At 49.2% G+C, this 24,090-nt stretch overlaps 5 protein-coding genes across 5 annotated transcripts; 4 read left to right on the forward strand and 1 right to left on the reverse strand.

Moving 5' to 3' along the window:
* Positions 1–417: 417 nt before the first annotated feature.
* N7446_012644 (uncharacterized protein) lies at positions 418–2,353 on the forward strand (the record flags this gene model as incomplete). The annotated part of the gene is made up of 5 exons (XM_058521386.1): positions 418–577; positions 638–708; positions 777–904; positions 968–1,149; positions 1,203–2,353. 5 exons carry the CDS (start codon positions 418–420, stop codon positions 2,351–2,353), a joined length of 1,692 nt encoding a protein of 563 aa, XP_058366752.1.
* A 1,735-nt stretch (positions 2,354–4,088) lies between these two features.
* N7446_012645 (uncharacterized protein) lies at positions 4,089–8,838 on the forward strand (the record flags this gene model as incomplete). Its single annotated transcript, XM_058521387.1, has 10 exons — positions 4,089–5,197; positions 5,241–5,504; positions 5,552–6,087; positions 6,149–6,391; positions 6,426–6,648; positions 6,702–6,914; positions 6,958–7,270; positions 7,344–7,670; positions 7,727–8,233; positions 8,290–8,838. 10 exons carry the CDS (start codon positions 4,089–4,091, stop codon positions 8,836–8,838), a joined length of 4,284 nt encoding a protein of 1,427 aa, XP_058366753.1.
* Positions 8,839–14,869: 6,031 nt separating this feature from the next.
* N7446_012646 (uncharacterized protein) lies at positions 14,870–15,100 on the forward strand (the record flags this gene model as incomplete). Its single annotated transcript, XM_058521388.1, has 1 exon — positions 14,870–15,100. One exon carries the CDS (start codon positions 14,870–14,872, stop codon positions 15,098–15,100), a length of 231 nt encoding a protein of 76 aa, XP_058366754.1.
* A 108-nt stretch (positions 15,101–15,208) lies between these two features.
* On the reverse strand, positions 15,209–15,872 carry N7446_012647 (uncharacterized protein; the record flags this gene model as incomplete). Its single annotated transcript, XM_058521389.1, has 4 exons — positions 15,209–15,369; positions 15,416–15,563; positions 15,645–15,758; positions 15,783–15,872. 4 exons carry the CDS (start codon positions 15,870–15,872, stop codon positions 15,209–15,211), a joined length of 513 nt encoding a protein of 170 aa, XP_058366755.1.
* A 2,047-nt stretch (positions 15,873–17,919) lies between these two features.
* N7446_012648 (glycoside hydrolase family 16 protein) lies at positions 17,920–18,897 on the forward strand (the record flags this gene model as incomplete). Its single annotated transcript, XM_058521390.1, has 1 exon — positions 17,920–18,897. One exon carries the CDS (start codon positions 17,920–17,922, stop codon positions 18,895–18,897), a length of 978 nt encoding a protein of 325 aa, XP_058366756.1.
* Positions 18,898–24,090: the final 5,193 nt, after the last annotated feature.

Here is a 24,090-nt window from a genome sequence, read left to right on the forward strand (position 1 = left end):
TTAGCGGATAGCGGCTCGGGTAAATCTGCTCCATTTGGAGTTTAGAGATAGGAGCGGGTCATGGGCGGTTCTAACAGACGCTCAAATTGGAGGAACTGAGCGTAATTTGTACGCCACTTGGAGTTCTTCTCGTAAATACAAGAAATTGTTTCAGGTTCCATGGCCACTGTCCACAGTACCATAATGTGGACACAAATTGTCATCTGCTTATATTGTTTTCGAAGGTTATCATCGGATCCGAGCGTTTCATATGAAAACCTTGAGAGAAATAAAGTTCCTTGATAGCCCACTTCCGAACAGCCTCACGCGATTCATTATTAACCCCTGTGTTTGTCCTTCCTTTTTCGTTTCTCCTCTCTTCAACCACTTCGCTTCATTCATTCATTCCGTTGCTTCTGAGTTAAACCGATCATCAACATGGCGGACGGTGACGTTTCAAAGTCCCTACCAGACCGTGAAGCTAAAAATTACATGAGCGAGCCTCCCGAGCCTTATGATCAGGATGTTGGAATTGTCAACAAGGCCGCGCCGCTGACACGTGAGCTGAGAGGCCGCCACATGCAGATGATTGCTATTGGTATGTCGTGGGTCCGTTAAGGAGATGGCTTGCGGACGTCTTAACTAACTGGTTGCCAAGGCGGTGCTATTGGAGCGGGTCTTTTTGTTGGAACAGGGGGTGCTTTGTCTACTGGTGGCCCAGCTAGTTTGGTATGAAGATCGATAAAATCTTCCCGTGATTGATATGAGCCCCCTTTTGCTTACACAGCAGATTTCAGATCATCTGTTATCTGATTATCGGTGCTATGCTGCTGTGCACCGTGCAATCGCTGGCTGAGATGGCTGTCATTTATCCCGTGAATGGTGCTTTTTTTTCCTATATCGTCCGCTTCGTAGATCCCTCTTGGTAGGTCAAAATGCGGTACCGGGCTAGGACTAGAGCTTTGACTGGGACTGACATAACGGACAGGGGGTTCGCGATTGGATGGGATTACGCAATTACGTGGTTGACCGTGCTTCCCTTCGAGATTACCGCAGCTGGTCTGACCATCAAATTTTGGCGAGACGACATCAACATCGGTGTTTGGATTACAGTCTTCTTGATAGTCCTGTGTTTGATCCAAATTTTCGGTGTTCGTGGCTACGGTGAAGGTTTGATTGCCTTGTCTATTCTTACTATGAAAATGAGCTACTAACCTACCCAGTCGAGTTCATCCTGAGCGCGATCAAGATCGCAGCCTGTCTTGGATTCATTATCCTAGGCATAATCATTAACACTGGTGGTGCCGGTCCTCAAGGATACATCGGCGCTAAATATTGGTACGAGCCTGGTGCTTTTGCAAATGGCTTCCCAGGCTTCTGCTCCGTGTTCGTCGTTGCAGCATTCGCCTTTGGTGGAACAGAGTTGGTTGGTCTTGCTGCTGCAGAGTCGAAAACACCCCATAAGACTATCCCAGCTGCTAGCCGTCAAGTGTTCTGGCGAATTGCTATCTTCTACGTTTTGACCTTACTGATGGTTGGTCTTTTGGTGCCTTACACTGATCCCCGTCTGCTGAATGCATCGGATTCCGACACTAAGGACTCACCTTTCGTCATCGCTATTGTTGACGCTGGTATCCCTGTTCTTCCCTCAATATTTAACGCAGTCATCACGCTGTCCGTTATAAGCGTGGCGAATTCCTGCACGTTTGGTTCTAGTCGAACCTTGCAGGCTCTGGCTGAGCGAGGCATGGCTCCCAAACTCTTCTCTTATATTGATAAGAAGGGTCGCCCAATTTATGCCATCATCCTCCAGATTCTTTTTGGTTTGCTTGCTTTCGTCGGCGAGAGCGCAGCGGAGTCCACAGTCTTCACGTGGCTGCTTAGTTTGAGTGGTCTTAGCTACTTCTTCGTCTGGGGCAGTATCTGTCTTTGCCACATCAGATTCCGAAAAGCGTGGGTGTTCCAAGGTCGCTCCCTCAGCGAACTTCCCTATAAAACACCTTTCGGAGTTGTGGGCAGCTATGTCGGATTGTCCCTTAATATTCTTTGTCTAATTGCCACTTTTTACGTCTCCGTCTGGGTATGTCGTCTTTGTCCCTTTGCTAGCCAGTGTTTCCTAACTTTCTCTTGTCAGCCACCTGGATCCTCTCCCGACGCCGGGTACTTCTTTGAGCAGTATCTGGCCGCGCCTCTTGTCCTCGCCTTATACCTTTTCTGGAAGGTTTTCACAAAGCAATGGCGCATGTGGGTGCCATTACAGGAAATTGACCTCCAGGCTGGGCTGCGCACCGAACTGCTTTCAGGTGACGAGGACATTGAAACCCCATGGACGTTGAAGGACTTCCCAATGAAGCTCGTTCGCTTGCTTGTTTAAGTTGCCCATCTAGGTGGAATTGGGCTGGGGGGATACTTGGTGATTTACTCCTGATTGACTCCACAAACTACAGTCAACTTCCGCTTTCTGCACATCCTACCATCCCGCCAGATTTGGTTGCACCACCGGATGTGTGCGCTTTCAGGAATTGATAGGGGCACCCCCAACTTTACTCGGGTTACCCCCTAATTAACGTACTTCACAAGCGAGCTGCTCACACAAGCGGGCCGCTCACTCGACTGCTTTAGAAAATTTTGAATCAGGATATCGCAACCAAAGAATATCGAATAATCTCAAACTAGCGATTTTTACATTGATTAATAGTGAAAGCTTACTTCAGGACACACTGTTCTCATTGAATTGTTTCTGCGCGTTCACATTAACATCGTGCTTGGTGCCATCGTCGGGCCCAATCACCTTTCATCTGTAGCTTAAAGCCGAGGTGAGTCGCCTTTATCCCCGGCGATAATTTGAATCTCAAGGTGCATGGCCACGAGTTTCTCCTGCTTTTCCAGCGTCTGACAGGCTTTCAACCAGTTATTTTGAGGGCAAGGTGCAAGGTAACCGAATATTCGATGACCACTGGAGCTGGCAATGCTAGTGTCATGTGTCCGCCAGCATGCCGGGTAGGCAATAGAAAAAGATTCAATAACGAAAGTTCAACAAAGATATGGTGAGCAAAGATAGGTCAGCAACGCAGCGATGGTGAAACAGTGCACGTTTAACGATGAGAGATTAACAATGTTCACAACAGACAGTAAATGGTGAAGGGTGAACGGTTAACTGCAAATGATCGACTAACAGTCAGCAATAAATGGTAAGCAGCAGACGGTTAAGAACAAGTTAAACTGCAAATAAACGCACTAAAGATTCCTAGGGTCAATAACCGAAAAGCCATGATTCGTTACTACATTAGAGTTGAATTTTTCGATGTGTAAAACAGGTAACAATGGATATCCGTAAACATGTCCTGTTCATAGTAGGCCGTGGTGGTGGACATTGATTTGAGGTCATCATCCAGGCCGGAAGCGGGGCAAATGTGATCCCGCTGCAGCTTCGGCCGAAATTCTGACGCAGGCAGCTGATGCCTTGGCGGAAGACACGGCGTTACTAAGCTCTGGAGATGAGCGCTTAACGTTAGTGCAAAACTCTATCCTTACATAGCTCGTGGCTTTCTCTCACTAGTAGCTGTAATAAGCTTTTGAGCGAGGCCAGAGATCAGTTTCCACCTCCCCTTTAGGGCCCCCTTTCCCAACCGCCCCAGGAACCCTTGGCACCTCCTCAAGGAATGACTCAAAATTACACTTCACGTTTCGAACTAGGCCTTCCCTGTACGAGAATTGCACGCTGAACACCGGCTGGACCGAAACCACCGCTCTAATCCACCTTGGGCCGATTGCGGTTCAACAGCGGACCTTTGTTTTTGAGGGCTTCACACCTGGTGTATTTAGATCTTAAAAGGCACATAGGAACCCTCCTTTCTTCCTTGATACTGGAGTTACCTCCCTTTTGATTGTTAAAGCAAGTGTTTCGACCACTTGCGGATGATTGTGAGTCTCTGGATTCCTGCATGTCATCGTCTCTCTTCTGCCCTCTATTCCAAATTTGACGATTCCTACTTCTTCATCTTCAAGGATTTCCCGAACCCTGTGTGTCTCTCGTGCTCATATTCGCAGGTCGTCAATCAGTCCACGTGTCTCAGTTGAGTCTCTAGAAGAGAAAGAAGTCTTTCATCATGTACAACACATCGACCAGTTCTCAGACCGGCATCAGTACGCCTCGTTTCTCTCAATCCCTCCGACCGCTCATCCTCTCTCATGGGCCCCTCGAATTCGCTTACCTGGTTTCTACTTCGCTTCATTTCCATGCCTCGCAGTTGACAGACTACTTCACTGCTTCAATACCTGCACCTACAGCAGAATTGGCCCAGGATGGTGAGCCTTCCTCTGTTACCGAATTGGTAGCGCTTTATATTGGTCAAGTGGCTCGCGAGGTTGAGGAGGGTGAGGACGATGCTCAAGGAAGCTATCTCGAAGTCCTCAAGCTCGCCTTGAATGAGTTTGAGTGTGCTGTCATGCGCGGCAACGATATCCACGCCGTGGCAGCGGTTCTGTCCGGAATTGTCTCCAAGAAGACGCAGGTAGTAAAGTTCTATTATGCTGGACGAGCCATCACTGGCCGGCCCACCAAGCCTTACGATTCTGCTCTTTTCAGTGCAGCCTCGACCGAGGAAGCTGGCATTTACACGGTCTTCGGCGGCCAGGGCAACATTGAGGAGTATTTCGATGAGCTGCGTGCAATTTATACCACCTATCCATCCTTCATCTCGGAGTTGATCCTGCCTTCTGAAGAGCTCTTGCACTCACTTTCCCGCGAGCCTGAAGCCAAGAAGCTTTACCCAAAGGGCCTCGATATCATGCCATGGCTCAAGGATCGAGATGCCCAGCCCGATACTGACTACTTGGTGTCAGCCCCCGTTAGTTTGCCTTTTATCAACCTCGTTCAATTGGCTCATTACATGGTGATCTGTAATGTCCTAGGCCGCCAGCAAGGCGAATTGCTCGAGCGCATCAAGGGTACTACGGGCCACTCTCAGGGTGTGATAACTGCTGCCGCCATTGCCACGGCGACTAGCTGGGAGACGTTTGCTGAGGCCTCTCGTAATGCCTTGATTATGCTTTTCTGGATCGGTTTACGCAGCCAGCAGGCCTACCCTCACACATCGATTGCCCCTTCCATGCTGCAAGACTCTATTGAGAATGGCGAGGGTACCCCGACTCCTATGCTCTCAATTTGGGATCTTCCTCAGGCCGCTGTCCAGGAGCATATCGATGTCACCAACCAGCATTTGCCCGGGATCGCCATATCGCGATCACCTTATCAACAGTGCGCGCAACTTTGTGGTTACTGGCCCTCCTATCTCCCTGTACGGTTTCAACCTACGCCTGCGTAAGGCCAAATCCCCCGCTGGGTCGGATCAGACCCGGGTCCCCTTCATGCGGCGAAAGATTCGATTCATCAACCGCTTCCTGCCTATCACCGCTTTATTCCACAGCCAGTATATCACTTCGGCGTATGACCGCATCATTAAAGACTTAGAGGACACTAATATTCCGGCAGAGTCCCTAGCCATTCCGGTTTACCATACACAGTCGGGAGAAGACCTGCGCTAATTGGGTGACACCGACATGGTGCCAGCTCTAATCCGTATGATTACTCGCGATGTCGTCAATTGGGAGCAAGCCACCGTTTCCCCGGCGCTACTCACATCATTGATTTGGGACCTGGTGGCATCTCGGGCCTAGGGGTTCTTACCAGCCATAACAAGGACGGCACCAGTGTTCGGGTCATTGTGGCGGGTGAGATGGATGGTACGAACGTGGAGGTTGGGTACAGGCCTGAGCTGTTCGATCGTCGTGATCACTTGGTCAAATACGCGTCTAAGTGGGTTAATGAGTACGGTCCGCGTCTGGTCCGGACCTCTACTGGCAAGACATACGTCGACACCAAGATGAGTCGCCTGTTAGGCATTCCCCCTGTAATGGTGGCTGGTATGACCCCTACCACCGTTGCCTGGAACTTTGTTGCCGCCACGATGAATGCTGGATATCACATAGAGCTGGGCGGCGGCGGTTTTTATGATGCTAAGACCATGCCCGAAGCTATCACCAAGATCGAGAAGGCCATTCCCCCGGGTCGTGGTATCGCAATTAATCTGGTATATGGCAACCCTCGTGCCATGGCCTGGCAGATTCCTCTGATCGGCCAGTCTGCGCGCCGATGGTGTCCCTATAGATGGCTTGACAATCGGTGCTGGTGTGCCCTCTATCGAGGTTGCTAACGAGTACATCGAGACCCTCGGAATCAAACGTATCGCTTTTAAGCCTGGCTCCGTTGACGCTATCCAGCAGATGATCAACATTGCCAAGACCAACCCTAAGTTCCTCATCATCATGCAATGGACTGGCGGCCGCGGCGATGGCCACCACTCGTTCGAGGACTTCCACCGGCAAACGCTTCAGATGTACGGTCGCGTCCGTAAGCAAGATAACATAGTGATTGTTGCTGGCAGTGGTTTTTGGTGGAGCTGAGGACACTTACCCTTACCTTTCTGGTACATGGTCTTCCAAATATGGGTACCCTGCCATGCCATGCGATGGATGTCTGTTCGGTAGTCGTATAATGATTGCCAAGGAAGCCCACAGCTCTAAGAAAGCTAAACAGGCGATCGTAGATGCCCCAGGCGTCGACGATATGGAGTGGGAGAATACCTACAAGGATGCTGCAGAGGTGGAGTCGTTACCGTCTAGTCTGAGATGGGTGAGCCTATTCACAAGCTAGCAACTAGAGGCGTCATGTTATGGAGGGAGATGGATCAGAAGATCTTTAAGCTCGACAAAGCCAAGCATGTCCCCGAGCTTAAGAAGCAGCGGGATTATATCATTAAAAAGCTAAATGATGACTTCCAAAAGGTGTGGTTCGGCCGCAACACCGCTGGAGAAACCGTCAATCTAGAGGGTATGACCTATGCTGAGATCATTCACGGCATGGTGGATCTTATGTATGTGAAGCATGGGTTTCGATGGATCGACTCCTCTTTGAAGCGTCTCACTGGTGACTTCTTTACGCCGTGTTGAGGAGCGTTTCACCACCAACAATGACCAACACTCGAAGTTGCAGAGCTATTCCGAGCTCGATACCCCTTATCCAGCTGTCAACGACGTTCTTACGGCTTACCCTGAGGCTGCCACTCAATTGATCAACGCTCAGGACGTGCAGTACTTCTTGCTGCTTTGCCAACGCCGTGGACAGAAGCCAGCACGTTTAGTCCCATCCCTGGATGAAATCTTTGAGTATTTTTTAAAGAAGGATTCCCTCTCGCAGAGCGAGGACCTTGAGGCTGTTGGGGATCAGGATGTTGGTCGCACTTGTATCTTGCAGGGACCCATGGCTGCTCGTTTCTCGAACATCATCGACTAACCTGTTAAAGACATCCTCGATGATGTGCACCAGGGCCACATCAATGGCCTCCTACGCGATATGTACGGTGGTGGAGACCAAGATACCTGCTATTGGGTACTTCAGTGGTCAGCTAGTAAACACCGACGACCAGCAGGAGCTGGAAGGTCTCACTGTCTCGGAGGACACCAATAAGATCAGTTTCCACCTATCTACATCTTCCTCTGTCGGCCCTCGCGAGACTGACCGCTGGCTTCGTCTGCTTGCTGGTGACTCTTACTCCTGGCGTCACGCCTTGTTCTTGGCAGATGTCTTCGTTCAAGGCCACCGGTTCCAGACCAATCCGTTGAAGCAGATCGTGACCCCTGTTGCTGGACTTTATGTGGAAATCACTAATCGAACGACTTTATAAAGAGTTTCATTAGTGTTAGGGAGCCTTATCAATCCGGTAAGCTAGTGAAGACCGTTGAGGCCAAGATGAAAGAGAACGGCCAGATTAGCCTGACTCTGTTCGAGGGACGTACTGCTGATCGCAGCGTTGTCCCCTTGAGTTTCCTCTTTACCTACCACCCGGAGACTGGCTACGCCCCTGTCCGTGAGGCCATGGAAGGTCGTAATGATCGCATCAAGGAGTTCTACTATCGTATCTGGTTTAGTAGCAAAGACGTGCCTTTCGACACCCCAACTACTGCCACCTTCCAAGGGGGGCAGGAAACTATCACTTCACAGGCCGTTGCCGATTTCGTTCATGCTGTCGGTAACACCGGTGAGGCTTTTGTTAACCGTCCTGGCAAAGAGGTCTTCGCGCCTATAGATTTCGCCATCGTGGTGGGCTGGAAAGCTATCACCAAGTCTATCTTCCCTCGCACCATTGATGGTGACCTCCTAAGACTTGTCCACTTGTCTAATAGATTTAGAATGGTTCCTGGCGCCCGGCCACTTAAAGTTGGCGATGTGTTCTTAACACCAGTACCCAGATTAACGCTGTCATCAACCAGCATTCGGGTAAGATGGTCGAGGTTTGCGGTACCATTAAGCGTAATGGTATGGCCATCATGCACATCACTAGCCAGTTCTTGTACCGTGGTAATTACGAGGATTTCGGGAACACCTTCCAGCGCGGGGACGAGGGCCCTATGCAGGTCAACCTCGCCACCGGTCGGGATGTCGCGGTTCTGCGGTCCAAGGAATGGTTCTGCATAGAAGAACCTGATATCGAATTTTTGGGCCTAACGATCACGTTCCGTGTGCAGAGCTTGATCCGTTGCAAGAACAAGACTGCTTTCAGCAATGTGCAGACCGTTGGTAAAGTTCTGCTTGAGCTCCCAACTAAGGAGGACATTCAGGTCGCTTCCGTCGACTACCAGGCTGGTACTTCACATGGCAACCCTGTAATTAAGCTGGTAGAGACGAGAAGGGGCATCACTGGAGCAATGCAGACACTGGGTTCGCTGCAATCAGAAAGAATGGACATCGCACTTTACGGCGCGAACGATAGCCAATCATCAGCCTTTGGCAGCATGTAGCATTAAGCGAGATCAAAATTGACAGAAAAGCACAAGGCTGAAGCAGCTGGAGTACGCTGAGAGCCCACCGAATATTCTAGTCCTCATGTTGCGGATCGCAGAGGCTGTATACGGCCAGTGATATGCGCCAATAATTGATAGCCAGATTTCCAGATTGAAGCTGGCGCAAAACTTCTAGCAATGCACATGTATGAAAAGGTTCGGAGCGAGAGATACTAGCAAAGTGGGTACAAAGAGCTTGAGCAGGGTGGTTGAGAAACATAGTGTATCAAAATATTACTAAGAATTCCTGCAAATAATATATCTGGAGGGTGAATTTGCTACGTTGCAACTTCAAAGTGACTCTTTCTTCTACACTAGATGGGCTAGGTCCCCCACATGGACACACGCACTAAAAGCGAAGCATAACAGTCCAAAGAAGGCGCGACCCACGTAAACTAGGAATTATGGTTATGATAGCATTTAAAATACACAGGCGTATTAGGAATTGGCCTATACCAGTTGAAAACCTGAGTTATTTCGTCCTGAATCTAAGTCTTGTTCCAAAAAATCACTGGAATGTATCAATCGTAGTGATTACTCCAGGCGTAAAACATCGATTTCGCAGCCTATCATCCGAACCCTCATTAAACCATATAAACTAGTCTAGTGATCACACAATATGGACGACACATTGCTTACTCGTTGTCGGGGTTCCATTGTACTCTTGGTTCTTGTTGAGCCTGTTGTTTGGACTGAATTTATTCACTAAAGAACATCGTAATTAATGCGTGATATTACTTGTAATAATATGAGGCTGCCCTGTTCATGCTGTGAAAAGGTACTGTGTATCCACATGCATCTTTGTGCGGGCTAATTGCTCGCATCTCCGACAGTAAAATCGAAGGGCAGATGTTTAGTGCGTTCGCGCTAACGCTCCGCGGAGTCCGGCATATAAAGTAGTCCTCAATCGTTTGAGTTCGTGGTTCTCGTCCCGACGCACTTGCTTGGCAGGAGCCCTGCTCTGTTTCCGATCTTACGTTTAGGCCTCTCCCTATTCCTATATAATGTTCGATTCTCGGCAGGTCACTGCTGATACTGTTCTCATCCCTTCTGTGCCTGGTTGATTCACTATTGATTGAGAAAAACAAAAGTTCGAACATGGCAAAGAATCCCAAGCATCCTCAAGATGACGCAGACCTCAGGTCTGACGGCGTACGGCGGCGTGCTGCACCGTCTTATTCCCTTCGTTCTACTGGTTCTGAGACCAAGGATAGGCGAAAGTCACGCAAACCAGAGACGAAATTATACAGAACTTCGGTACGCCGATGCTCACCTTTCGAATCGTACTGCACTATGGCCAGGATAGCCACGGTGGCACCCCTTTTATTTCAATGTACTCTTTACTGACCATGCTAGACATCCTCCATTACGAAGAAGCCCAAAAGGAAAAACGACAAAGCGACGCATAGAAAGTGTCTCAGGGTGATGAACAATATTGAGGAGGAGTTTCAAGAGGTGCTTGAGGAGAGAGATGGAGAGAACCACGATCTTTCTCAGTTGCTGGACCAGCTCGAAGCCGACAAAGCGCAAAAGGGTTCGGAATTGCAAATCGCAGTTACGGCAAGGGATGCTGCATTAGCCGAGCAGCAGAAGCTTCAGCGTGAGATTTGCCAATTGCAGCAGCAAGTGGAATCCACGAACACCGCTTTGCAAGATCAGGTCCCGTGGAATGATATACAGCTGGTGTTGGATCAGGCACACGCAGAGCTGGTTTCCGCGACCACTCGATTCTGGAGCACGATCGACACCTTTCAGAACAGACGATTGGCATCCTATTTGCCAGGCTCCGGAATGATCCAGGCAGAATGGCCTGATCAGGGCGGCGCGGGTACGCTTGGCCACGATATGCTCCCCAGCATCTCCCAATCGAACAATGACAATGTCCCGCTTGGTACTCAACATGAACTACCTACCACCAACTGAGATGAGCCCTTCGTCTCACAATTGGGGTGTGTTGATTGGGCAAGGTCCTACTGATGGAGTGAGCTAGCTTCTATGTATGGAAAGGACCGAAACTCTTACGAGTCATGTCTTTCCTGCAGACGACTGGCTTTTTAATGTAGCCGAGACGCAGATAGTTCATGAAGAAGCATTTCGCCACATTCTTACTATACATGTACCGTGCCAAACTGTGTGTATTGTCAATTCTGTTAATTGCCCTGAAGGGGAGGGCTATGTGCTTTTGTCTAATAGATCCGAGCACGGGCGGCTCGAGGCAGTATTCGGTGCAGATTAGCGGCAGAGTCCGCCACAACCTCCATGGTCGATTTACTATGCCATAAATAAATATAAGCGTAGATTGGACTCTTACTTCTGGCGAGACAGCCGTAGAGTATTCGACATCACACCGCTCCAGGCCGAGACGCCCGGATACGCTCTGGATGAGAGAAAGGCCCTGCCACGCGGGCTTGTGGATTTGTTACACACTGGGTTCCCTTGCCGTAAAGTAAACGCATTTCCAACGGTCCGATCCGTATATTGCTAATATCTGTGCTATGGGTTTCGTGGAGAAAGCCGCGCTTCTCTTGCGCATTATAGTCATTATTTCTTCTCAGCGTTCAGCCAAAGCTTGCCGTAGTATTCTGGTCCAACGCAATCACAAATAGCAGTTTCTCGTTGAGTGGGATATCGCAAGTCGATAGATGTGGCACTACTGTGCGAGTATCAACTGCTAAGGATCGCACCTTGCTATATGGCGCATGATTTCAGAGCACTACTGTAGGATTAGCCTTCTTGGGAATTTCGTCACTTATACAGACCAAGTGCAAGCGTAGTGAGCCAGGCAATACAAATTGTCAGGAAAATGGTGATCAGCATCGTATTGACCCAAACGGTACCTCTGGGATTCTAGAGGATTCGATACCAGGTATTCTCGAGGCTATTTTAACCCCCTCGATCCCAGTAGATAGGAGACAGGAATCAACACTCTTTTGATCTCATCATTTTGGGTAGTTCCCCTTTTTGATTCCGTTGCGCCAATCGCCTAGTACATCCATTGTATTTCCCTAGCTATACAGGATATTCCTGTTACTTTGACTCACTCTCTACTTGACTCTAGCATGCTTTCTCGGTGAGCATCTAAAGCCAAACCAAGAAATTTGCTGCAAATAGTTGCGGTATATGTTACAACAGGCCTCACTTAGGATAGGCATTGTGTCTTTCAACGTTTGCCACCTAGCAGAGCACGTACGCGACAGGAGCTGAGAAGCCTATAAATACGTCCTCTCCCCACAAGGTTTGTTTTACAATTCCATCACTTGGCCACGCAAAGTCGAGCAGGCCTTGCGTGTGAGGAAACTGATAAGTTCTTCCCTTCAACCCTACTGAAATTTCCACTGTACTGACATCTATGAATACAGATACTAGTCAAATGTTCCTTCCCACTCCGCCCCACTATATTGGCCCAACAACCAACCCAAGTTTTTTTTTTCACTCCTACACCTCCCCTATTGCTCCGATTGTAATGAAATTAGGACCAAAAAGTAGCAAAACGGCGCAGCTATCTACGTCCCAAAGGTCAGCTATTATCTATGCTCACGAGAATGGCGCTACGCAAGTGCAATTAGCTAATGACTTTGGCTGCTCTCGGCGTACAATCTACAATACGCTAAAACGCTATTCAGAAGGCGAAAAGCTAGAGAATCGCGAAAAAAGCGGCCGTCCCGCTATTATTAGTGAGCGCGCTTGCTCTCATCTCTATTTACAGGCACGTCGGCATCCGTTTTGGACCTATAAACAGCTAAGTGCTGCTACAGCTCAGCATCCGTCACCCTCCACTATACGTCGAATTTTGAAGCGATTCGGACTCGGAAAACGGCGATCGAAACAGAAAATACCAATTAAGCCTCCTCTTGCAAGGAAGAGGCTAAAATTTGCGCGAAAATGGCGACGCGAAAGCTTCCAATCGTGGATCTTCTCGGACGAGTGTTCGGTGCAACGAACCTCGAACTTTGGACCACAATGGTGCTTTCGTACAACCTCGGAGGGCCTTCGTAAGGACCTTGTGAATGCTAAGGCTCACGTTAAAGATATTTCACAAATGGTTTGAGCCGGAATCTGGCTAGGAGGTCGAACAGAATTAATAATTATGGAACGGGACAAAGAATCGCGGTCGGGGAGGGGTTATACTGCGAAGTCGTATATTTCGACGCTCGAAAAAGGTCTGATGCCAATCTACACCCCTAATTTAGTATTTCAGCAAGATAACGCGAGGATTCATCTAGCGAAGGACACGCAAGAGTGGTTTGAAACTCACGGAGTATACGTCGAAGACTGGCCCGCGCACTCACCCGATTTGAACCCAATTGAACCGGTATGGCGCTGGTTAAAAGTGAAGCTTTTTGCATTATTTCCGGAGCTTATTGGCATGGGAAGGTCGGAGGCAGACTGGCATTATTTTAAAAAATGCCTAGTGGAAGCTTGGAAGGCATTAGATCAGGCAAAGATAGATACGCTAATATTGAGCATGGGAAGACGTTTGAAGGCAGTGCGGAAGGCTAAGGGGTATTACACAAAATATTAAGCGAATTTTTGAAAGTGCTATTATTAAGCAACCCTGAAATTTAATTATATTATTATAGACCATAAAATGGTGGTGCTATATACTGTGTAACTGATATATATATTTTGAGAGGGGACCCGAAAAAGTGGAGTGGGAAGGAACATTTGGTAGGGGATGTACATCGTGGGCCGACAAGCTAGAAAGTGCCTGTGCGAATGAGATTCCCACCAGGTCCACTATGCCACCCATGCCAGCCGATCAAGAAGCAGATTGGGGTTAGCTGGTCAAAGCAGCTATGCGAACATCTGTCCACCATAGCAGCCGACCACTGTCCCGCCCCTGAATATATCGATGCAAAAGAGGTTTTTGCACAGGTATGTAGATTTCAACGCGACCCTTCCGAAACTGGACTGACTTCAAAGACGATGCGAAAGAACTATCCATGCGTTCCGTCCATTGGCGCGCAAAGCCACGAACCCTTTCCGGTGTCTTCTTTCAGAACAGGTAAGTCACTCATTGTCTCGCCGACAAAAAGCTAATGATGGACAGGAAACCGTTGACAGCGCACCAAAGTGAGCCCGAACCAGCACTCCGTCAGTGCTCCACGCAGAGTCATGGCTTACACACCATTTCTGGCCCTGTCGCTTCAAACCATGCAACATGTCCTATGTGAAATACTGCAGACCATGCCGCGGGCCAACAGCAGGATGCATAAGCCCCAGACGTTCGTTGTGCACGATGAGGTGAGTGCAATGTCACGCCTCCTGCTGCGCCGGGTCCGATAATCTGTGCCAAGTCTGGTGTCCCAAACACAAAAACCACTGACATCTTCATGCCGTTGTAGGAGCAGCCCATCACCAACCTCGAAAACTGTTGTGGCGAGTAACCTATGCCCGCCGAGTCAGATAAGACCAAGGGGCCGACGTGCTCCATCGCGTCTTACGCCCTCCACCTCAGCGCCTTCATGCACCCAGGCCTCAAATTGGCGGAACTTCTGGAGCGCTTCATGCTTCCATCTCATGGCATATATATGCCCACGAGCCACGAGAATAATCGTCAGTAAAAGTGATCACGTACCTGGAGCCATCTTTGGCAATCGGCATTTCCATAATGTCCGAATGGATCGTTTCAAACATTCTCGATGAGTGCAGACGTGGCCGCCTTGCAGGGAGTTCCTCTTCTGATGCTGCTTACCCGACATGCACGCCGGGCACTGCGGCGTTCCAGCAGCTGCGCCTGGGTCAGCGGGCGGTACGGGGTGCCGGTCTGCCGGAGGACCACCCTCAAGTCTCCCCGGTTCAGATGTCCCATCCGAGCGTGCCACAACGCTTCGGAGGCCTGGTCCACTCCTTTGCACGCATCTTCTTCGAGTATCACAGCTTCACTACCGAGTTCAGAGGTTGACGTTGCGCATTCTGCGTCACTTAACTCCCAAGACTCGTTGACGTCCATGACCACCGCCTGCGGTTCCAGGGAATCTGCATGGTCATGGGTCGTCGGCGCCCTCGCCAGTTGGACTCGCTCTCGAGACCTTTTGCTCACATGGCACCACAGGATCAGGAGATCCTCCTCCGCGTGGTAAGCGGTCCCCACCGTCCGTCCTCGGCGTTGCACAAAGACGTTCTGCGGGTGCGCCACCACCGAGTAGCGGCCTCGCAACAGCTTCGGCACGCTGATCAGGTTCATCCCGACGCGTGGCGCGAAGTACACATTCTTTAACACCAGCGGTTGGTTGCACTTCCCCCGCGGCGTGAGCTTCACCGTACCAATCCCTTCGGCTCCACTGGATCGCCCGCCGTGTCCAGCATCTCGCGGTAGGGCCGCAGACTACTGAAGCAGCCCCGGTCCCAGCAGATGTGGCTGGTGGCGGCCCAGTCCAGGATCCACCGGGGTTGCGGTGCGTGGGTATAAAGGGTCGTCACCCTCGCCCTCACGATATTGATCCTCGGTCTCATGAAGTCGGCGGGCCCTGCCAATCTCCCATCTGGCTTGATGGTATATTTTGTAAATTGTTTCTTGGCGAGCCGGAAACACTCCGTTCAGCCTTCAGGGCATGGTCCCTGGACGGCTGTACTTCTCGCTGTTTCTTCCAGCACTGCGCGGCCACATGGCGGCGCTTCTTGCAATAGTTGCATTTCTTGGCAGTCTGCTGCACCGTATGGACGGACGGGCCAGACGCTGCCTGCAAGGGTGTTAGAGACTCTTTCCTCCGAACCGTCTGTTCGGCATTAGACAGACGGTTTCCGATCGCGGTCGGACTCACCGGATCCTTGTCATTCTGAATGGCATCCACAATCAGGACATATTCCGGTCCGATCTGTGTCAGCAAGATCGCGATGTGTGCTCGATCGCCAATCGATCCGGGCGCGATGGCATTCTATCGATGTACCAGCAACCGTACATGATCAACGAATTCGCGCGCACTGCCGCAGCGCTCGCCAGTGGTTTCGCGAAGCTGGGCGAACAGCTCGCAGAACGTGGCGAGTTCCATCCGCCGGTAACGTTCTTCGAGTTCATTCAAGAGAAAAGGGCATTGAAAATTGGAGATATTTTGATGGGGCCGGGGTGTTGTTAGAACTTACGAGGTGTCACTGTACACTTCCAACCTTTGGTACCCTTTTGTTTTTCCCACGCAGTCTCCGGGTATCCTCGAATGGCAATTGCATCTGGCTGAGTCGCTTTCGGAATAAAATTGATGATGCCAAGCTTTGGCAAGCCTTTCCACGCGGTGAGAAAGAGGGGTTGTGGATCGGTCCGCAGCGAACGCTGGGTTGGCGGTCGCATACTAGACGTACTCGCTGACAACTTGTAGATAGAAGCACGCAGCTATTCGTTGAATATGCCGAGCTTAGCTCTAAGTGGCGGCCTGACCTGATGCATAGATGAGAGCTAGATGGTGGTCTTAGGAGTATCTGTCCAAATTACTTAAGTTTCATTGCCAGATTAAGAGGAACATTATCTGTCATTTTGTCATTGTCCCGGCCTATTCCGAAACGCAGCGGTAGTATAAGCCTGAATATTGTCCACAGTTGTCAAAGAACGGCCAAAGTGGACCGAAAAACTTAAAGGCACCAGCAGAAATGCTTCGAGTGTAGCGAGCGACCTGTGGGAAGGAAAAGGCAAAGGAGAAAAAAGAGACGGAACGAAAACGACGCCGAGAAACTCCATTTATCTCTGAAGGAGTAGCGGCCAATAGCACGGAGGGCAGTGCGGGTATACTTGGGCGGCAGCCAGAGTTGAGAGTGCTGAGAATTTACAGTGTAGAAAGGACGCGACAGGCCAAGGATGCGCCGGCCGCTCGGGCCGCAGCGCTGCCATTCATCAAAAGCTTAATTTTCCAAACGAGCTGTTTCCCTCTTTCTACCGTGTACGTGTTTTCCCCCTAGCACCAAGTACTCGGGCCAGGGGCCGGATTGGCATCTAGAAATTGCGGTCCGGAATTCGTCGTATCACACAAGGAACAGGACAATTTCTATGAATCTGGCTTCCAAACTGCAGAGTTACTCCTCAAGTCACCAATGAGAATAGTTAGAGTTCCAGCTCAACGGTACAGTATAAGAATTACAAATAAATACAGCTACAATGGTAATAATTTTATCGGATGCCATATTCCCTGTCGTGTGGCGGTCTTGGGTATTGACAGCGCCACTTAGCAATTTTCAACCCCGCCAAGCATACCATTATCCAATTCGAGTCAGCCACCGCTCCCAAAATCGTCCGATCTGGCCGCAATTAAATTATAAAATCGTAGGGAGAGGAAAGTATTTTTTCACCATTAACGCGCGGGTTCCTCCATCGGATCGCCTTTACGACCGGAAATGGTTTAACTCAGTCTTAAAGTTTGAAATTTCCAATTGACTTCCGTCACATGCCGGGAGAGAACGTGCCTGAACAACTGCTTTCAGTTATCATTCCCTTTCGATTGGAGTGTAAATTGGGACCTGGATACTCCGTACATCAGTCCAATAAAGAGCCCCAGCTTTCTTAGTGGGGTTGCAAGAATATTTCCCCTTTCTCATACTGACCACTCCCAGTTTCTGAACAGTCAAAAAGCGGAAATTCAGTGGAGAACCTAAATTCGTTTCTCCCCCACCCCAAACTTTCGTATTCCGAGATAGTTGTTCTTGTTGGAGCTGGGTACTGATACGCCTGCACTGTATTGGTTTGACTATGTTCTATATATAGGCTTACATTGTGTCACTTAATCAAAACCACCATCTGACAGTGTCAACCAAAATTTACCTCCCCAGACATGCACCTAAATGATAGAGAAAGTTTAAATCAGGATAATTAGACCAACATGTGGTGCCAGCAAAATTGCAAGGATTCCGGAGTTTCAATATGAAGATCAGATCTTCTTTCGAAATGCTCATTTATTCAATGAGCACGATGGAATTTTTTTAACTACCTCAGATATATATTAGGGCGTGACCCAGCCGCTTTCTAGACTGCTCCATCGCCTCTTCAGCCTGCCTTACAGTTGTCTTTTCTTTTATCAAAACCATTCGTCACTCCTTATCTTGTCACTCTTTTGAAACATGTTGCCGTTCATTAGTGTCTTCTATTTATTTCTCGGTGCCACAGCAGCCCGAAAGGGGTTCTCTCATCGCCATCACCATGCAGTTGAGGAACGCAGCCCTCTGTTGCCTAGCCTTGCAATATCACTTGAACTTGTCAATTATCAGTTGACCTGGCACGATGAATTCGAATATCATCCATACAGCTTGCCCTCGTCTGAGAAGTGGGTCTTTGACCTAGGAACCAGGTACCCAACTGTTGACGCTCCCCAAAATTGGGGAAATAATGAGGCTGAGATATACACAAACTCCCCTGCAAATATACATGTCACTCCTTTCGGTACTCTTGCAATCACACCACGTTTGTCATCCAACGGTACATGGACGTCTGCGCGAATTGAAACTCGACGCTCAGATTTTGCAGCTCCAGCAGGCGGTAAACTCTATATTGAGAGCAGGCTGAGAACGGGCTGTGCTCCCAGTGATAGACAACGAGGGATCTGGCCTGCATTCTGGGCTCTAGGAACTGACTTTAGGCCAAGCTATTCTGGTTGGCCTAATGTGTCGGAGTGGGATATCTTGGAAGTTGTGAACGGCTTGCCAACGGTGTATAGTACACTTCATTGTGGGTATGCACCAGGAGGGCCCTGCAACGAATATAATGGGATTGGAAATGGTGGTGTGGCATGGACGGGCTGTGACTGGCATACTGTTGGCTTTCAGGTTGACCGACGTACGGCTGCTGGAAAACATATGGGGAAAAACACGTGGAAAAAGGAAACATTATCATGGTATCTTGATGGAAAGAAAACCTTTGAGATATCAGGGTCCAGATTCAATGATTCGGCTACGTGGGAGGCAATTGCACACAAGGGCCACTTCTTGCTGCTTAACGTTGCCGTGGGTGGGAATTGGCCTGGTCAACCCAATGCCACTACTCTGGATGGCGAGGCTGTTCAGATGGAGGTTGATTATATTAGGGTGTGGAATTCGTACTGAGGGGCGGGCAGAGGTTGACCCAACTGTCTGTTTCGGCCACTCCCCCAGAGCCTGTTAAGCGGTGAACTGGCGCTTCCTTGGCCAGACACTGCTTAATAGAGTTTTTTGCGTGGCTATACATATTCTTTCTGTTTCTCTCTTCTCTTGTACCCGTTATTAATAATTCTTCTTTTATTCTGAAGAGCATCTTTCTATCGAAGACAATGCATTCTCTGCCTACCACTAGTGATAGGACTATTATCTGTTAACCTCACCCTAAATTGACTTGCAAATCGCAATACTCTGAAATCGTAATCCATGACCTAATCAGGAGATGGACGAATGCCGAACAGAGACCCGTTCGCGGGTTCCGGCTCAACGGGACCCAAGAATTTTCTGACTAAATCTTGGGTCCCGCACGCGCAGGGAGATCATGATCAGTTTAGTCTCCAAGATCAACAATCATTCCTCGCACTTGGACTCAGTCTATATGAGCACAAAAGATCATCATGCCGTCTCTTGAACCCAAAAATTATCAGAGTAATTTACCTTTCTCAAATAAAGGGGGTGCTGAGGAAGAACGGCGAGGTAGGTATACTTACACTTCCGGCAAGCACCACCACATTATCAATCTGCACCGGTCCATTGATCGTGAGGCGCATATATAGTCGAATCAAGCCCACTAGGATTATCCAAGACATAAAAAGAGTCTCGACTAACGATCAGGCTGGTTCGATCCGTCGCAGAGATCGCATACGGGGCGGTGGAGTTCATGATGTGGGCGGATCGAATGGCACGGCTACTAATGCAGCACTAATGTATACTATTCTGCCCCGGCTAACCGCAGTACATTAGAGGTAGGCTCGTTCTTGTGTCTACACTGGAAATTTGCAGCTCACTCTAGAAAAGTATCACTTTAGAGAAAGCGAAACACCCGTCGCTGGGCCACGGGTAATAATTGTCTTTGGCCACAGGCGGTGTGGAACCCTAACCTACTGTTGAAGTTGGAAGCCATAATTCTTCGTTATACCCTGGATCTACTTAGCCTATTGGATTGTGCTTCTCGATAGGCAATATCGCTACTAAGCAAGCGGGAGCTTCGAATAATTGAAGTCGCTTGTTCAGGCATCCAGAGCAACTCTGCCCGGTTAGACGCCGGTTGGAAAGATTGAACAGAATCTGCCATTGCGCCGAGGGTTCCGAGCCATTCCATTGACAGATACTGACTCGGTAGTAACGGCGGTGCGCAGTAGCCGGAAGTCTCGGCTGCGTTTCACTTCCGAATCCCGAATAATTTCCTCAGCGTCCTTAACGGGGCCTTACGAACCAAAGTTTATATTTCACCGAAGGAACACAGTTAGCGTAGCATTTGTGGAACAATAACTTATTTTACTATTGTCTTTATACGCACGTTAGCTTGACCGGCTGGTCAGTTCCACTCATAAATTCCGCGTTTTCTTCAGACAGCAGGGCGCAATACTAGAAACTCTATGTTAGAGCTCCACATGGCTTGATCCCACCGAATGTGGCGGGAAGGTTTGAATACCAGCATTTTAATTTAACTAAAGCAACCTGTCAGCTCCAATTAAAGCTGCAACTCCACAAGTGCATTTATATAGGTTTCACATTGATCTGGGATAGGGGGTAAATAAATACAGAGCAACGCGGTTAACTTGGTCAGGAATTATACCTCCCTCACTCAATGTCATTGTCTCTCAAACTTGGACGAATAATTCAGTTCAAAAAAATTATAAAAACGGACTTTGCGGCTCTGGTTATCTCTTCGGCTTTTTTTCCACCCCGCTCAATTTGTTTTGTACGGCCTAGCAGTACCCAATTCTGATGGATTATGAACCCAACGGGCAACTTATAGCCCGGATACTCGGGACGCTTTCTCCGACTCTTATTGTCGACTCACCGGTGAGTATGGCACCCTCACTTTTTATTTCCTAAAACTGAACGGCGTTATAAGGGTCTACTTGGGTGCTTTCGCGGCTTTGTGTTCCGATGCACAGAAATCGAACGACGGATCCTCTTCAGCTCGCCATCATATCAAGAAGGGGAAGCTACCATGGCCTTGGAAATAGAGAGGTCTATGGAATCTTGTCAACAGAGTCTTTCGCTTGATATCACCCCCCTCATAGCTGAAGCTGCATCAAGCCCTGTTGTAGCTGGTCTGGAAGAAAGGAGTTGTTTCCCGTTCACTCCGGAGGGATTAGGGACAACCAGCTTGTCGCTGGTTGCTTCTGAATTCCCTTCATCCGTTTCCTCCCGGCCAGACAGGGTGATTGAGACTAGCTCTACTGATGCGGCCTATGCTCCTCTGGAGAAACATACAAATGCGGCGGCTTTCTTCAGGGCAAGATTGGGGTCTCGAAACTCAAGGGCAAGCTATCTAGCCAGAGCGCTCCAGGGTCTAATCAATGTCATGGAACCCGACGGAACAAGGTACGCGAACCTTTGGTCCACTCGGGAAAGAATTTTCTCTGGCGTTGGTACAGGTCCAGTCGCTCGCTTTCAGCGACTGTTCCATGGTTTTCTTCGGGTAAAGCGTGGCCGCGAAGATTATGACTGTGCCAGTCGCCTCTGTCACATATTCTTGGAACATGATCTTGAACAGTTGGCCACCTCTGACCTCCTCCGCTTATCCCGTGGCCGTGGCAGAAAGTCTGCAGCTCTGTCTTTGCAGGCAGCGAGCATATCAGCCTCCATAGACGCTGTGAAAGCCGATCGTAAGGCTGGCCAACGATACATGCAAATTCTGATGGATGCTGGACCTGGGCTATTGCTCATGCTTGGTAGCCAGGTAAACACAGTGTAAGTGTGTTACTATGCCTTCCATACGTTGCAACTGACTAGATGGAAACAGGTGGGAAAGGAAACTAAGTAAGGGAGATGTCTCTCTTCTACTGGAGTACCTCAGGTTGCACCAGCCTGAAATTCTGGAGAAAGCTTGCTCACTAGACAAGGTGGCTACAGCATTGATTCTTCAAGGTTTCATAGCATATGGCTGGACATATAAGGAACTTTCGGAGCGCCCGTCCAGAGTAATAAACCGACTGCGCTCGTACATCGATGTTACAGAACTAGCATCACGGCATGATATAGATGCAATCACTCCTCATTACCCCCTCGGTTGCACATCACTCACGCCGACCAGCTGTGATGGGGATGAGCTGACTCCGGATAACGCGCGGCTAAATTGCTTCGACCCTTCATCCTGTGAGACTCACGAAACACACCTGTGCCTGTTTTAGCTAAACGTAACTGACGCTCCATTGCAGATAGACACAATGATATCACGAAGATGATGGCTAATAATTCACGAGAGGTGATGTCTCACTGGTGCGACGCTACTTAGGAGACCATACCTTCCCCTACTACTGACGACACGAACGATCGGAGTTTACGCGCATAGATGCACAACCCTGCCATGGTATGCTGCTCTGCGTGATGTTGAGAACTTCGAAAAAGTACTACAATACCTCACATGACGCCCAAACAGCTGGTATACACCACGTGATCGTGACTCTGGATCCACTCCACGGGAGTATATCTGGGAGTATACAGTGGCTCCAGTATCTGACCCTCAGTGATATACCAAGGAGAAGGAAGTGAAGGATATATAAGGACACCCATTCATGTACTTGGTTTATTTCTTCGTGTTCAAACATTGTTACTTGTGTTTACTTTTCGGACTACTGTGACTCTATTCCACGGGGGCAGCTGCAGTCAGGCAGACTGCCGGCTAGGGATTTTCCTTAACTATTGGACAAAAACGAGTCGTATGCCAGACTGTAGGTGAACTTCATCGGCAGGCTACAAAGGTGTATGGTCATCAGATAGGCCCCAAATTTTGGCAAGTTATATTAAAGAACCCCCATTTGCTTCGGAGTATGCCCAATGTCCTAGTTTTCCAGAAAATGGCGATTAGGAATTGGAGATATCTAGGACAGGGGGCGGGAAATGGGCCAGTTAGGGTTGCGACCAGGTATTAGCCGAACCTCAGGACATACGACGAGTCAAAACACTTTAGTTTTATCAGCCCATAATGAACAGGTGGGGTGGCAAGTAATTCATGGGTTTTGCACGATATCAGCTATTATGAATTGGGAAGCTGACAACGTGCCAAAATGCTGAAGCTATTCGGACCTCCGACTACGCGTAATAATGCGATGAATAGTAGCCTCCAACCGTGATCAATCACTTAACTCCCAGTTCGTTCGCCAGATTACTTCCATTTCGCCGAAATTCTGCCATCTAAAAAAGAACAACGGCTAGAGCTCTGTTGATGGGTATCCCGGCTTAGCAGGCTGCCAAGAATCAGTAAACACTTAGAGTGGAAACGCATGTAGATCAATAAATGATAGGTTCTATTTGGAACTGTTGCGTGAGAGCCCCTTGCGTCGGGCCCACGATATCCCGTGCTGGACATCGCACACAAATATCGCCTGGCCTTCCCCTCCCTCGAAAAGAACATCGCCGTTTCGAGGGAGAGCCGGGCTCTCTCTCGACGGTTTCTTCCCGCCCACCGCGGAACCCCCTCATGTATATACCACGTATGCTCCCGCATAGCTATTTTTCCTCCTAGAATATACGGAGTGCCACGGGCCCGCCTGCAGCCCTCACGGCGCTGTAGCCCTCCGTCAACGAGGCCTACATCGCCAGTGTTCAGACCGCAGGTGCCCCGTGCGGGCCAAATATCTCATCCGTCTCCATTTGTGCCTGTGTAGCAATGGTTAGAATAGATGCTAATTTTCGACGCGTTTTCAGGTAGGGTGGCGGCTCGCTTGTGGTGGCGGCTCACTTGTGAAATACGTTAGTGAGTGCCTCGTACAAGGCTATCAGCTGACTCTGTAATTCTGTAAAGGTGTCTCCCGGCAGCGTCTCGCTTTTGAAATAAACTTGATGCTAAGCTTTTGCAAGCTTTTCAAGGCGGTGAGAAAGAGGGGGTTGTGGATCGGTCCAGGGCGAATGGTTGGCTTGATGGTCCCATCCTAGACCCACTTGATGACAACTTGTGAATAGGAGCACGTAGCCATTGGGTGAATACGCCGAGCTTAGCCTGCAACTAAGTGGTGGCCCAACCTGAAGCCCAGTTCAAAGTCGCATGGTTCTATTCCGGGCTGGGCGCATTCTTAGCGATAATAATCTTCGCGTAGCAGAATACCCACTCGATAGTAGAAGCTACAGCTAATCATCTCGGATCAAGAG

Source organism: Penicillium canescens (assembly GCF_028828765.1).
Source record: "Penicillium canescens strain IBT 15451 chromosome Unknown utg000010l_segment0_segment0, whole genome shotgun sequence".
NCBI lineage: Eukaryota > Fungi > Ascomycota > Eurotiomycetes > Eurotiales > Aspergillaceae > Penicillium > Penicillium canescens.